This window comes from Crassostrea angulata, chromosome 8, assembly GCF_025612915.1.
Source record: "Crassostrea angulata isolate pt1a10 chromosome 8, ASM2561291v2, whole genome shotgun sequence".
Taxonomy (NCBI): Eukaryota; Metazoa; Mollusca; class Bivalvia; order Ostreida; family Ostreidae; genus Magallana; species Magallana angulata.
The window spans coordinates 2,280,255-2,293,921 of record NC_069118.1 but is presented as its reverse complement, the minus strand read 5'-3'; the positions used below and the strand labels follow the sequence as shown (position 1 = coordinate 2,293,921).

General features: G+C 34.4%; 2 protein-coding genes across 2 annotated transcripts in view; one reads left to right on the top strand and one right to left on the bottom strand.

Moving 5' to 3' along the window:
- Positions 1-812: 812 nt before the first annotated feature.
- On the bottom strand, positions 813-4,979 carry LOC128159617 (DNA-binding protein HEXBP-like). Its single transcript, XM_052822763.1, has 4 exons — positions 4,819-4,979; positions 3,992-4,197; positions 3,158-3,431; positions 813-2,820 (listed from the first exon to the last, which is right to left on the bottom strand). Exons 2-4 carry the CDS (start codon positions 4,116-4,118, stop codon positions 2,700-2,702), a joined length of 522 nt encoding a protein of 173 aa, XP_052678723.1. The 5' UTR covers positions 4,119-4,197; positions 4,819-4,979; the 3' UTR covers positions 813-2,699.
- A 5,375-nt stretch (positions 4,980-10,354) lies between these two features.
- Positions 10,355-13,667, top strand: part of LOC128159160 (kinesin-like protein klp-3) — a 28,170-nt gene continuing 24,857 nt past the window's right edge. The window contains exon 1 of the mRNA XM_052822213.1: positions 10,355-10,797. The gene's annotated coding sequence lies outside the window, so the exon portion shown is untranslated. The remainder of the gene's footprint in view (positions 10,798-13,667) is intronic.

Here is a 13,667-nt window from a genome sequence, read left to right as displayed (position 1 = left end):
ACAAAAAAAAAAAACAACATTAATTAATGACTTTTAGCCCTAAACAATAGTTTTCATTGGTTTAACTTTCAGTGAAACTTGGAAGTGCAAGCCAGAGCGGTTTAGAATTAAATACTATATGTACACACACTTTTTTTTTCTTCATAAGGTGGCTCACTACACCTTGAAATATTTTCTCAAATCAGCAGAAAATTACTTGATTATGATAAATATTATAATGATACGAAGATATTTAAGTCGAATAGGCCAAAAAATATGCAATTTTGGATGAGTTACATTTTCGAAAATTTAATTCAGTAAACATGAGCAAAAGCTCCAGGTGGATTCAAACTCATGATCTGCGGTTCAGAAGCCCAATACTTTAACCACTGAGCTACGATGCTACACAACCCATTTGAACAATATAAACAGTTTAACAACATTTAACTCGCCATCTTGCGACGTAGTGTCTTAAAAAGTACAAGTCTAGGTGTAATGAGGTACCTTATTGATGAGCGGTCACATTTTAGCCATTGTTTGCTTAAAAAAAAGTTTTGTGCCATCCAATTATTTTGGCATGTTCAAATATCTTGTAATTCATCGATTAATTTACGTTTACCCTTCCTGCATGTGTCAAAATCTCATACTTCCCGATATGGAATGGAGAAGCAGCTTTGCTCTTTTTCTTTCAAAACATTCACAAGATTTACACAACAGCACACTAATTATAGCCATAACAAGCAAGATCATTCCTTACATACTTGAACTCTTCATTGAACATGTTCAAACTCTAACCTCTCGAGATTCTATTAAGAAAGAAAAGTCACAAGTGATCCTTGTTAATATGTTTTATTTTCCATCACATCTTCACTTTCAATCAACTAAATAACTGCTGCATATATACATCATCATGTTACAAAAATTATATGCAGCATGGAGCTTAAATCAACCTTGAATGCTGTACAATGCTTTGAGCATCGATTCTAAAAATGCATCGTCTCTTTACCTCAAAACGGCAACTGCCTTAAAGGCTAAGATAGAATTTTTCTCATAATTGTTTATAACTTCCAAAACCTGTAAAAGTTCAGCAAACAAAGTTGATTTAAAAATTAATTCATAAGCCAACTTTAGGCTACCTAAAATAAAAAGAGTACATTATCAATATACAAAACTCCTTCCACGTGGGTCACCGAATCAGCTGCCTTTGAGAGTGTGTTTCCTCGACTCCTCCTCTACATCGTAGCGGGCGCTTGGCCGCAACCAACAGTCACGCCCAACCACCCGCCCGGAGACCACATTATCTCCCGTCACGCTTCACCACCTCCTACTTCAGTACTTTGCTCAATTATCAACCGTTAATAAAAATTAAATAATGGAAAAAATACCCAATTTGGCTTCACAAATAACAAGTTGAAAAGTCAGATGCTAATTGAGCAAAGTACACTTATTTTCAAGGAAAAAATGTTAACTTTGATTAACATTTTCCCCTAGAAAATAATTGGAATATATAAATGAAAATTGCACATTTTTCTGTTTTTTTTTTCAGGGGTGTGCCAATTATTTTTTTATAGCACATTTTTTCTTTCAAATGAGAAAAAATAAGTTAACTTCAACTGAAACCATTTGGGAAATTTTTAAGAATTCCCAATTTCACTCAGTATTAGTCTGTTGACTATGCTAATCTTTGAACTTCAGAATTCATTTCCAAATACTGCCCCATATAAAAATATCTTGACCAACAGTTATCACTATTCCTTTATAACATCTGAACACTATCGGCACAATGCATCTAAACAGTTATTCAATAAAAGTGCATGTGGACCGATCAAATATAACCTCTTGTACATAAATGCAATACAATTACATTTTTGAAACCCCGTTTACAACCATTACAAAGATGGGTCCACCCCTTCCAACTACACCAGACATAAACACAGGTGGAAAACCTCGAGATTGGAATGGATGTCTCCTTGACCTCTAACCTTTGACATCACACGACCTCTGGAGTTACAATTAACAAAGAAAACCATTATGTACAGAGTCCATAAGCCCTCCACGTCTGAGCTGTGACAGTGAATTAATGACATTTTCTTACTACCATCCCTGTTGTGTGTTAGAACTTGGAGGGCTACACAAGAGCAGATAAATCATTACAACAAAATTTACGTTTTCCATTAAGCCTTGAATTCTTTGCTTCTTTCTCATTTATCAGTCTACATTCCCTGAATCATTTAAGTTCTTTTAATCATTTAAAATTAAAATGATGATCAAAACTTTGTTCAAGTTAATTCATTACCAGTAATTTTAATCTGAAGTATTAAGCCTGATTTATCTGCTCTTGGTTCTGATGCGAGACAAGGAATGCAAATAATGTTGACAATATTTCTCCATTTCTCACGATCAGATACGGATTAACATTACAAAATGATACATCATCTTTATCACAAACAGCCTTAAAATGATTTACAATGTCATAATCAACTTCTCCCAAACATATTGAACGCCAGTATATTTCTATGCCTCCGTTTCATTTTTCATTTTTTTTTTGTGTTTGGCAAATTCAAGCGACAAAGTAAATCATATTAAAGGACTAAAGGATTATCCACTACCAAACAAAAATTGATGCGCCATTACACAAGAATCAAATACAATACAAGAAATTTTTTCCTCTTAAAGATACTTTAAAGTTCTTTTCTAAACATCAAACTCCGGAGAGAAGTCTAGTCCTCGGTGGGACAGTCGCGAGCAAAGTGGCCCATCTCGTTACAGTTGTAACACTTGACGTTCTTGCTGCTGCTACTGTTGGAGCATTCCCGCGCGATGTGACCGGACTCTCCACAGCTGAAAGAGCAGGATAAACTAAATGAGCAACATCTTAGGTAAACAGAGTTAACCTGTCCAACAGGAACAGTAACTCATCCTAACTATTAAATTTATAGTAATTTTTTTTAATTTTTTTTTTATTTTTTTTTTTTTTACACATTTCTTAAAAGCCCTGTTTTTATCTAAGTTCAATCAGGAATCAGGCACTTGAGAAAATGAAAGAAATTACTCTTGTCAAAATCAATACCTTAAACAACCAATCAGAAATTTACATTACTCAAGAGTATGGGAATCTTTATCAAATGTAAAATCTTTCCAACAACCAATCAGAAATGGCCTGGTATCAGTGACCTACTTGTAACAGGTCTGTTCCCGTCCACCACCGCCGCCGCCCCCTCTACGTCCGTCCGGGCAGTCCCGAGCGATGTGTCCTGGTCGGTTACAGTTGTAGCATGACCCCTTGTCTCCACCACCGCCCCCCTTGGTGTCACGGTTGGGGCAATCTCTGGCCAGATGGCCTTCCTCTTCGCAATGATAGCATGCACTGCTTCTTTCTCTGCGCTCCTGGGCCTCGTTGGTGCAGTCTCTAGCAAAGTGTCCAGTTTTTCCACAGTTATAACACTTGGTTCCTGTAAATAGAAAAACATCCGAGAGTCAATCACTTCTTTAAATTTATCTCTATGTTGTTATCCTTAGAAGCCTATTTATCCCCCCCCCCCTCCCAATCATCAATACATTTTTTAAGTAATAGAAACTGCAAAGTCTTGCATGCTATAGTTGCAAATTTAGATTCATTTTTAACATCTTAAAATACCCATTTCATACTCTGTTTGAAAACCACACATTCTTAGCCACGCAGCCTTGAACTGATTGGTCATTTATTGGTATTTGTATAAACAGGAATGTTATAAAGTTTACAAGGAAGCCTTGGTACATGATCAAACCTTCTGAGAAGCATGTACTAACAAAGTCCATATTCCAGTGCTTTTTAAACATTGCTGTTTGTTTAATAACAATGCAACTGTGAAACCACAGGGTCACATGCAACAGTAGCAAAACTATGGTATCGTGACCTGTTAAAAATTTCACAGATATCGTTTTTGCTCTTCTCTTGGTTCACATTTGTAATCTATGTAACATTTGTAATCTATTTAACATTTGTAATCTATGTAAAGATAAATGAACTGACCACCGGCTCCTCCCCCGCCGCGACCCCCTCGGAATCCTCCCCGGCCGCCGCCACCACCACCCCCGCTTCTACACTCCCGTGCAAAGTGGCCTGGCTTTCCACACTTGTAGCAGTTACTGTCGCCCATTGTTCTCCTGATGTACTGTCGTCAACTTATTGCAAACTGATGTTAATATAAAAACCACACCACTTCGCTCCTCGCCTCTCTACAAAAACAAGCAAATGCACAACTTTTAAGACTTCTTTAAATATTTCATTTCTCTCATTTCAATCTTTGGTACCTCACCATAATATGATATGAATACATAACTTATATTGATAGGGAAAAAAATCACTATGAGATTCCCACGTGTACTAGTTTTCATTAGAAGACATGGGATTATTTATAACAAAATATTCTTTAAAATTTTTAGGCAAAAATTCTTATAATCATTCTCCATAGAGTACAAGTGGAGTGTAAGGGCTGAATATATAAATTCATACGATTTCACCAAGGTCCAACAGAACAAATTACTTTCTAATTTTTAAACGAGTATAAAGTGGCAAATTTCTAGGTAACAATTCCAAAATTGTGATTTATACTACATTCATATTTTAACTGAGATCGTCGTCGTGTTATTGTGGTTCTTTCAGACTTCGATTTACAGTCTGTGTAAATTGCGCATTCTATTCAAGACCACGTGCTTCGACGCCATTGCAACCCAAATGCAAGAAAAACTCGATTTTTAATACAAAATAAGCGGTATAAAAATCATAAATAACAGATAAAAGATCAATAAATACACGCGTCGATCATTACAGAAGTAAAATAATTCGGAGTGTATTACCAAAATTCTCTCCTCTCCACTCCACTCCTCCTCAACCCTGATAACCACGTTTCCTCTTGGCGCTCAATTTTGCTGTTTTGCACACGGCACTTTTGCACACGATCTATCGTAATAGGTACACCGAATCCGGATTTATTCCGATAAAACCACCTTTTAATCAAGGAACTTATTTGGTTAGTGACCATTGTCACTTTTCACAAATTTAACGAAGGCCTAGGGGTAAAAACATAACACACATAATACGTTGAAAAATGTGTAAGGTTTATCTTTCCTATGGACCTCATTGCTCACATGAATAACAAGTAACTGACAAATAGGAAGACCTAGCTATAGCTATATCCTTCATACTTTTTCAGTTTACAAATCATATTCCATAATCAAGCCCACCCCCCCCCACCCCATTTTTCACTGTTTACAAAGCCACCCCCCCCCCCCTTCCACTTTCACATACATACAAGATCGTTAACAAGATCGTTAAAAGGCAAGTGTTTTAACATTAACACGGTAAATTGATAAGATCATATCTATGATTTTCCTTTTTTCCAATGAATGTTAAAGTGAATACGTAAATACACGTGAAATTAAATACATCTTGGATTAATTTTTAACTTAAATTGAATATGATTTGATCCTCATGAACTGTAAATATATATATAATTTTAAAAAAAATGAATAAAGCGTCGCGCGTTTTCAGTCAACTCTTCGTTATTGGTAGAAAAACATAAAGCTAAGACCCAGAAATGACGTCGCCAGGGTGCGGCGACTATCCCCACCTCACGCTCTACCAATAATTTATAACATGGCAAGTTCAAGAAAAATGGTCTAAACATATATAGTTTCACAGTCGATAAACTAGGCATATATTAGAAAGTAAACTGCTTTACGGACAGTATTAAAGTATATATGTGGAACTTTTAACAATTCTTAACTATAGTTAACGAATGTAAACTGTATAGTTTACAAGTAAGTAAATAGTTTATTATAGTTGCATATTTGTATTACATAACAATTACACACTTAATAGTTCAGATATAATATAGATACACCTGGCCCAATGACCTATATATAAATCACATTTTTAACACCTGGCCCAATGACCTATATATAAATCACCTTTTTAAAAACTGTTACAAAGTGTGTAAAATCAGCATGTTTTGGGAGTAAGATATATGGCTTTGTCAAGTGTTTCTGTCCCATAAAAATGTGTATAATTTATAATAATTCATAAAGATAAGGAGGATGGTGGGGATAGTTGCATGTTAGATCAATGAACAAAATACTGTATCTATAGTAATATTTTGACTTATAGATATTTCAATTATTTCCAATATTATGAAATAGATGGGTTCTCTGAAAAAGAAAGGACAATAAAAAATGATTTTCTGTTTAAATTTCATTCAAGTCCCACACGTTACATATTCTGCCCTCGACATTTCTCCGCTGCAGCACTTGTTTCCATGTTTAGGGAAGTACATGTACATCTCACACTGCCAATTTAGATATGATGAATTTGGCAGATCTAGCGTATTTTTCGACTTAGTAACTGGATTTAAAAAAGATGTATGTTCCAGGCACGTAGCATCAGGGGGCGGGGGAAGGGGGGGGGGGCTGGCCCCCCACTTTTTGGCGCAGCAAAGATTTTTCTTAAATTTACATACAAAAAATTGAATTAAAATGGAGCTGCCCCCCCCCCCCCCCTCACTTTTATGAAACCTTGTAAAAAATTCAATTTTAAAACAGTGAAATTGAAGTTACTTGCCCCCCACCCCCCACGGAATAGGATTTTGAAAAGTAACCCCCCCCCCCCTTTTTTTGCTGATCAAGATTTTTTGGATAAGTCTGCCCCCCCCCCCCCTTTTCAAAAACGATGCTACGTGCCTTTACGTGTTCTAAGTTTTGATACATCTTGAATAGTGTTGAGCCAATCGCGGTTTCAAAGTTTAATTGTAGTAAAATTGGTGCTAGTACTTTCAGTACAGTTATGCCTCTTCTACCCCCATACCCTACAGCTGTATTAGGACTGGGGCGACACAATTAATGAATAATTTTTCATAAGTTCGGAATCCAATTTGATTGCGTTGATTTTGGGGATGATGGATCCCAGGGCATTAATTTCAGCGTCCACTTTTCGTCGATAATCACTCCTAGAATTTTGCAAGACGCACCGTAGTCCAGATAATTTTTCCCTAAATGAAAACTTAAAGGGGCATAGTCCCAATTTTGGTCAAAAATTGTTTTTCGGATTTTAATGATAACTTTACTATTTTTCAGAAAGGCATTTTTAATAGGCAACCAAAACTTGAGTGTCATTTGTTGAGTTATAAGCGAGTTATAGAGCTTACAATTCTTTGCTATGTAAACAAAAATTTTGTTTACATTTTGAATGTTGAAGCAAAAATCCCAGTTTTATGCCTAAAATTTGTGTTAAACGTTAGAAACTGGTTCTTTATGCTTAAAATGAATAAGAAGATAGACAAATCAGCTCGAAAAAGATGTTTTACTGGTATATTGAACCTTTGTAAACAAATACAGGGCACGAGTCTTGTGTCATTTTGTAAATTTTGTATTTACACCCACCCAGTAAATTAAAAATTTACAATACATGACAAATTAAAGAATTGTGACTCTGTATCTAGCGTATAACTCTGCAACTGACTCTCAAATTTTTGCTGATAATTAGAAATACATTCCTAAAGCATTGTAAATAATAAAAACAGAAAAATAGAATTCGACCAAAATCGTGACCATGCCCCTTCAAATTCGATTTATCTTTCCAGAAGTGAACAACCTTGGATTTTTCAATTTTCTGCACCAGACGTCGACGGTATCCGGCATGTGTTGCATGTCATTTTCTGAGTGGGACAGTAGTAAATCATTATCATATAGAAGCAGACTATGTTGTAGATGTCGATTTGGGGTCCTTTACTTAATGATGTAAATCTATATTTATCAGCAAAATCTATTGTTAACGTTTATGTACTGACAGAAAACACAGATTTTCGTTCGTAAATGTAGATTACAACCGTAAATATAATTTTACAGATAAAAACTAGTGCTATATAGTTTACGAATAGTTATCAATAGTTTGGAGTTCGTAAACTATTTATAGTTAAAGGTCGGTAAACCAAGTAGATCGTGCCATAAATTTTCAGAAATAATTCACACAAAGCATTAAAAATTTCCGATCTGAATTGAAATAAGTAGGTATTACACAGTACGAAGTTTTGTCCCTTTACGCCAATTTTCACCATCTGGGATATAATTTTGAATTGATCCACCGGCCTCGAACCCGTTAACAGGTTGGTTGGTTTGAACATATTTTATTGTATATATAAATACAAATTAAGGGTTCGAACACAAGCTCTTGCAACTTACTAGGTTCAATTAATTATAATATATCTCGCATAGCCCCCTAACTCCGTCACTACCCTAACTCCGTCACTTTCGGGAAACTCCTCGCCGTTTGAAATCAAGTGCGATTATGACGTCATTTTTTGCATGTCAAAAAACTTCAATCAAATGTCAACAATTTGCAACGGTTAAATTTAAGAATGTGTCAAAAAACAACAGAATTAAACCTTGTTCATTTTATGCACCATTAATTGTGTGAAATCAGCTAAAACTTTTTCACGGGTGCACTAAAATATCGATATTTCTGACATGCGGGCCCATTCGACCATTTAAGGTGGTCAGCCATTTTTAGAAAGGTCAAGATGAAACATTTCACATGTAATACATTTTTGATTAAGGTAATTAATACATTTTTTCAGTCCGCAATAGCCTTTATGCACTACTCTTGATGATAACGTCAAATCGCTCTTGCCGATACTTTTGCCTTATACAGGGTATAGATATCTCCGGTATATCGCTATGTAGAATATGCTACATTTCTAAAAATGTAATAAAAAATATAATAAATAATATTTTAATTAATGGTATAAAATATTTTAAATATGTAAGGACATAAATCAAACGGCATCCATACATTCTGAAAAGGCCATTGTGATTGTTGTTACATGGACCCATTTTTTATTCTGGCGATCATTTCATTTCGATGAAATTAAATACAATTTAAATTGAATGCACCATTTTTACTTATTATAACTTGGCCTAGATACAAATGGAGTTTTAACTAAATTGTTAATGTGTCTTCATTCCCTGCCATATCATAGAGCATGTGGGTGACGGAGTTAGGTTCATAAGATATTATAAGCACGCGTGATAAACGTCGTATTCAGAGAGCTTATTTGAATAAAAATCAAAATATTTTTGTTAATAATTTTATAAATTATATTGTTTCAGATTATATTTAGTGATTGCAAATGATAAAAACCGCAAAAAATAATTTACAGAGAAACGCGGGAGGTTTTCTGCTTATGGTGACGGAGTTTGGGTATTCGGGGATAATGCAATTTACAATTGTCATAAAACATAAGGATCATTATACATCTGTAAATGGTTATAACCATGTATTTGTTTCTGCAATGATCTTTAGCCCGTCTGAATCATCAAAGATAGCATGCATTTTTTTGTGGATATTTACATCTCTCTTTTAATTGATAATTAATTAAGTGTAAATTAAAAAAAATAACTAAACTATTGTTAAAGTGCATCACTGCATAAGAAAAATTAACATCACACCACTTTAAAGGATTTTCAACTTTCAGTTTTCCATTTTTGATGCAGAGAATGCTTTTATAATCAAGGTATTTCTAATGGCCAACCCAAACAAGAAAGTCTGTCTTCGAGGTAAAAGCGAGACACACTGCTGACTTATTTTAACTCTTTGTTAATAAATAATGTAAACAAAGCGCAGGTCGTGTTTTTATTTGCATATTGAATGCTGAAAAGAAAATGCAAGGTAACAAACAAACTTAAATGTGACAAATATTGGAAACTATAAATGAATGTAAACAAAGAAAAGAGCGCAAATCTTGTTTTCGTAATAAAGAATAATGAGAGAGAGAGAGAGAGAGAGAGAGAGAGAGAGAGAGAGAGAGAGAGAGAGAGAGAGAGAATCACTCTCATGCCCTAATTAAAAATTAAATTGAATTCTTCAACCATATGATTTCATGGAATATGATATTGCTTATAAAATTATTATCCCGAGACATTTGTAAAAGTTAAAGATCGATTTTTTAAAAACAATTTTGTTTGATATAGGCCAAGATATTTAAATCAACATCTAGTTCATAGGAGTTCTCGACCCGTTTATTTACACCGTCCTGGGGCAGCGCCCTGGTGGACCAAGCCCCCCCCCCCCCTCCCACCCTTTCTCGAGACGCGACGTAGTCCTGCTCGTATTTTACAATGAAGTTTCATAGGAAAATTCTTATATTGTAAGTGCCCCACAAAACTTAATGCATTGTCGTCTCAAAATAAACTTGGTACCCATACAGTTTATTCCGTCTCTTTAAAATTCGATCAAGCAGTATTTTCATTTAATTTAGACATGATCGCCGTCATTAATAAACTTGTAATTTCCACTTTAAAATTTCATCCTGTTTAAACGTTTATCTGAATATGATGTAAACATGTTTGGTTCTTGCTAGGTAGCGACAGGCGATTCGGGGAGTTTTGATCAATCGCTCAATATGTGACGTCTTTGAAGTGTCAACAAAAAAATGAATAAGTCATTCCTTTACTGGAACGCAAGGTCATTTAAATGGAAGCTTCCAATGAACTTTCTGTCATAAAATTTGGATAGGGTCTGATAGTTTGAACCGAGGACAGCTTCAAAGGACAGTACAGGGAGTTGAACTGAATGAATGGAAAAGAGAAGAATTTAACTTTGAATTAAACCAACAATATTTGATTTTCACACAAATATGGATTGGAAATGTTACTAAAGTTCAATTTTTACCGAGTATTGAGATATCAAGGGGACTATTTATGGTGGAATGCTAAAACTTATTCAAAATTAAATTGGAATCGGCTATAATTAATAGGATATCTTATTGTCCAAACCAAAAGCATTAGGTAAGTCACCATTTTTACTGAAACACCTGTGTAGTAATCAGTGTTGATACATACCTTTTTATTATTGTCTTTGAAATGGAATTATTTAATGGTTACAACTTTGTCCAAATATGTTTATATAAAGAACATTAAAAACTGACATGGGAACATTTTTTCTACAGTTGAACCAATATTTGTTACAAGAATAAAAAATAATTCGCATTTCCTCTACCTTGTCAAGTTAATTAAAGAATGCAGCCGAAATTAAAAAAGTCAAACGTTTCTTGGCTTTTATAGTGTACAAGTTATATATCAATACAAGGTACATGTCTGTCCAACATGTACATGTTTCTACAACAAGTTACATGTCTGTACACCAAGTTACAAGTATGTACAAGCTACAAGTTAGGATAAGTTATAGGTCTATACAATAAGTTACCTATCTGTTCAACAAGTTACATGTCTGTACACCAAGTTATAAGTATGTACAAGCTACAAGTTAGGATAAGTTATAGGTCTATACAATAAGTTACCTATCTGTTCAACAAGTTACATGTCGGTACACCAAGTTATAAGTATGTACAAGCTACAAGTTAGGATAAGTTATAGGCCTATACAATAAGTTACCTATCTGTTCAACAAGTTACATGTCTGTACACCAAGTTACAAGTATGTACAAGCTACAAGTTAGGATAAGTTATAGGTCTATACAATAAGTTACCTATCTGTTCAACAAGTTACATGTCTGTACACCAAGTTAAAAGTATGTACAAGCTACAAGTTAGGATAAGTTATAGGTCTATACAATAAGTTACCTATCTGTTCAACAAGTTACCTGTCTGTACACCAAGTTACAAGTATGTACAAGCTACAAGTTAGGATAAGTTATAGGTCTATACAATAAGTTACCTATCTGTTCAACAAGTTACATGTCTGTACACCAAGTTACAAGTATGTACAAGCTACAAGTTAGGATAAGTTATAGGTCTATACAATAAGTTACCTATCGGTTCAACAAGTTACATGTCTGTACACCAAGTTATAAGTATGTACAAGCTACAAGTTAGGATAAGTTACAGGTCTATACAATAAGTTACATATCTGTTCAACAAGTTACATGTCTGTACAGCAAGTTACAAGTCTGTACAATAAGTTACATGTGATGATGCCTGTTCAGCACGTAGTTACATGTCTAATTAGAAATTTAATGATTTTGCAGCATGTTTTCACTTTTGTATGACTGTACAACAATTAATCTGTAAGTCTTGAAATCGTTATAAGTCTCGGGGCTTGACCTACTGATGGTCACAGACTGGATAATTTGTTATCATAGGATTTGGTTTAATGAGTACACACTGACTAGGACTTGCCCTGTAGGCCAGTTATGTTATTTCTAATCCAAAAATACATGGTCTAAAGGCACAGTTAAAATTCTCAATTGACTTTGACCAATTTTAGCTGAAAGCCAATGCCACTCCGGAAAAATCATTATTTTTATCCCTGATGTCCATACATTGTACAATAGGTTGTGTGTCTGTTGAACAACAAACTGTTGGTTGTACAAAAAAACACAAGTTTATGGTCGGTACCAAGAATGGAAGTAATATAAAGAGTCATTGAACCACAAGAATTTATATAGGTCTGTGGAACCAGCCAATCTGACAACCAGTAATGAGTATAAGTAGGTTCCAGTCTTAACAGCTACATGTAAATATCCTCAAGTGGGACTTTATTGTATTTATGTTGGATTAAATATTTAGTGATTACTCTTTATAGTTCAAAATGTATGTCAAGTGAACTTAGATAATGCTTTCAGTAAGAAAATTTAAGGGGTGTCATATTCAGAACTTATATTATACATTCTGGTATCTGACTGTTTCTGATAACAGAGCTGCTGATACTGATTTGTGTATACCGGTACATAGTCCTTAGTCTCCATGTATTAGGGTTTACTTACAGATATTGGAGCAGTCTTGTTGATTAACTGTCAGTGACATGATCTGTTAGATTATAGTACCTATACTACCTATTCTGGGGATTGCCTTAAGATTTTATATGATTCAGAAATTTAGTGTGAAATTTTGCGTAATTTTGGCAAATTTTGGAAAAGTTGGTTTCAATCTCTCATTTAGGAAACTATGCATGAATTTCACTGTAAATGCCATTATTTTTTGTGATCATGTACAGGAGATAAACTTTCTGTTTGATGTTTTGATTGAGAATTTGTTGAATTGAAAAAAAAAGATATTTGAGGTTGGGAATGAGGCCAAATATAAGACCTGTTCTCCCTTAGAAAAGACTTGGTGATCTCCAGGATCAACATTAGAACTAGATATATTGACTGCTGTTCATTTGATATGCACATTACATTTTGTACATGTATGTTACTGCCAGGCACATGTACGTTCATTTTGATCAACCAAAAAAAAAATTTAAAAAAAAAATCTAAATTCAATTTGATATATTTATTTTTAACAGAAATAAGACATTTGTAAATTCAGTGATATGTTACGTGTAGTAAATTGTGATGAGAGAGAGAGAGAGAGAGAGAGAGAGAGAGAGAGAGAGAGAGAGAGAGAGAGAGAGAGAGAGTATATGGTGTGCCCTTTTGATGAGACAGAAAAAGTCATTATATTGGTAGGTATTGGAAGGCTTAATACATCCTGGATATACAAGTTTAATGGTATAGATTTTTCACTGGTAGCATTATATATATGTATGTACAAAGTTCTACTGCTCAGTGCTATTTAAATTGTAGCCCAAAGAAAAATCCATTTCCCTGTTTCTTGGAGAGGCTACCAGATCAATAGCTCTTCTCTTAATGATCTCAAATCAAAATTCAAACCTAGTGGTCCGGTATAATGTTTTGTCATTATTTATTAATGGCCTAA

Excerpts from the sequence above, each read along its gene's own strand:
- LOC128159617 (XM_052822763.1), bottom strand. The coding sequence starts at position 4,118 with ATGGGCGACAGTAACTGCTACAAGTGTGGAAAGCCAGGCCACTTTGCA. Across the intron at positions 3,432-3,991 it reads CGGCGGGGGAGGAGCCGGTG|GAACCAAGTGTTATAACTGT; the intron begins GTCAGTTCATTT and ends TTCTATTTACAG. Across the intron at positions 2,821-3,157 it reads CGGGAACAGACCTGTTACAA|CTGTGGAGAGTCCGGTCACA; the intron begins GTAGGTCACTGA and ends CTGCTCTTTCAG.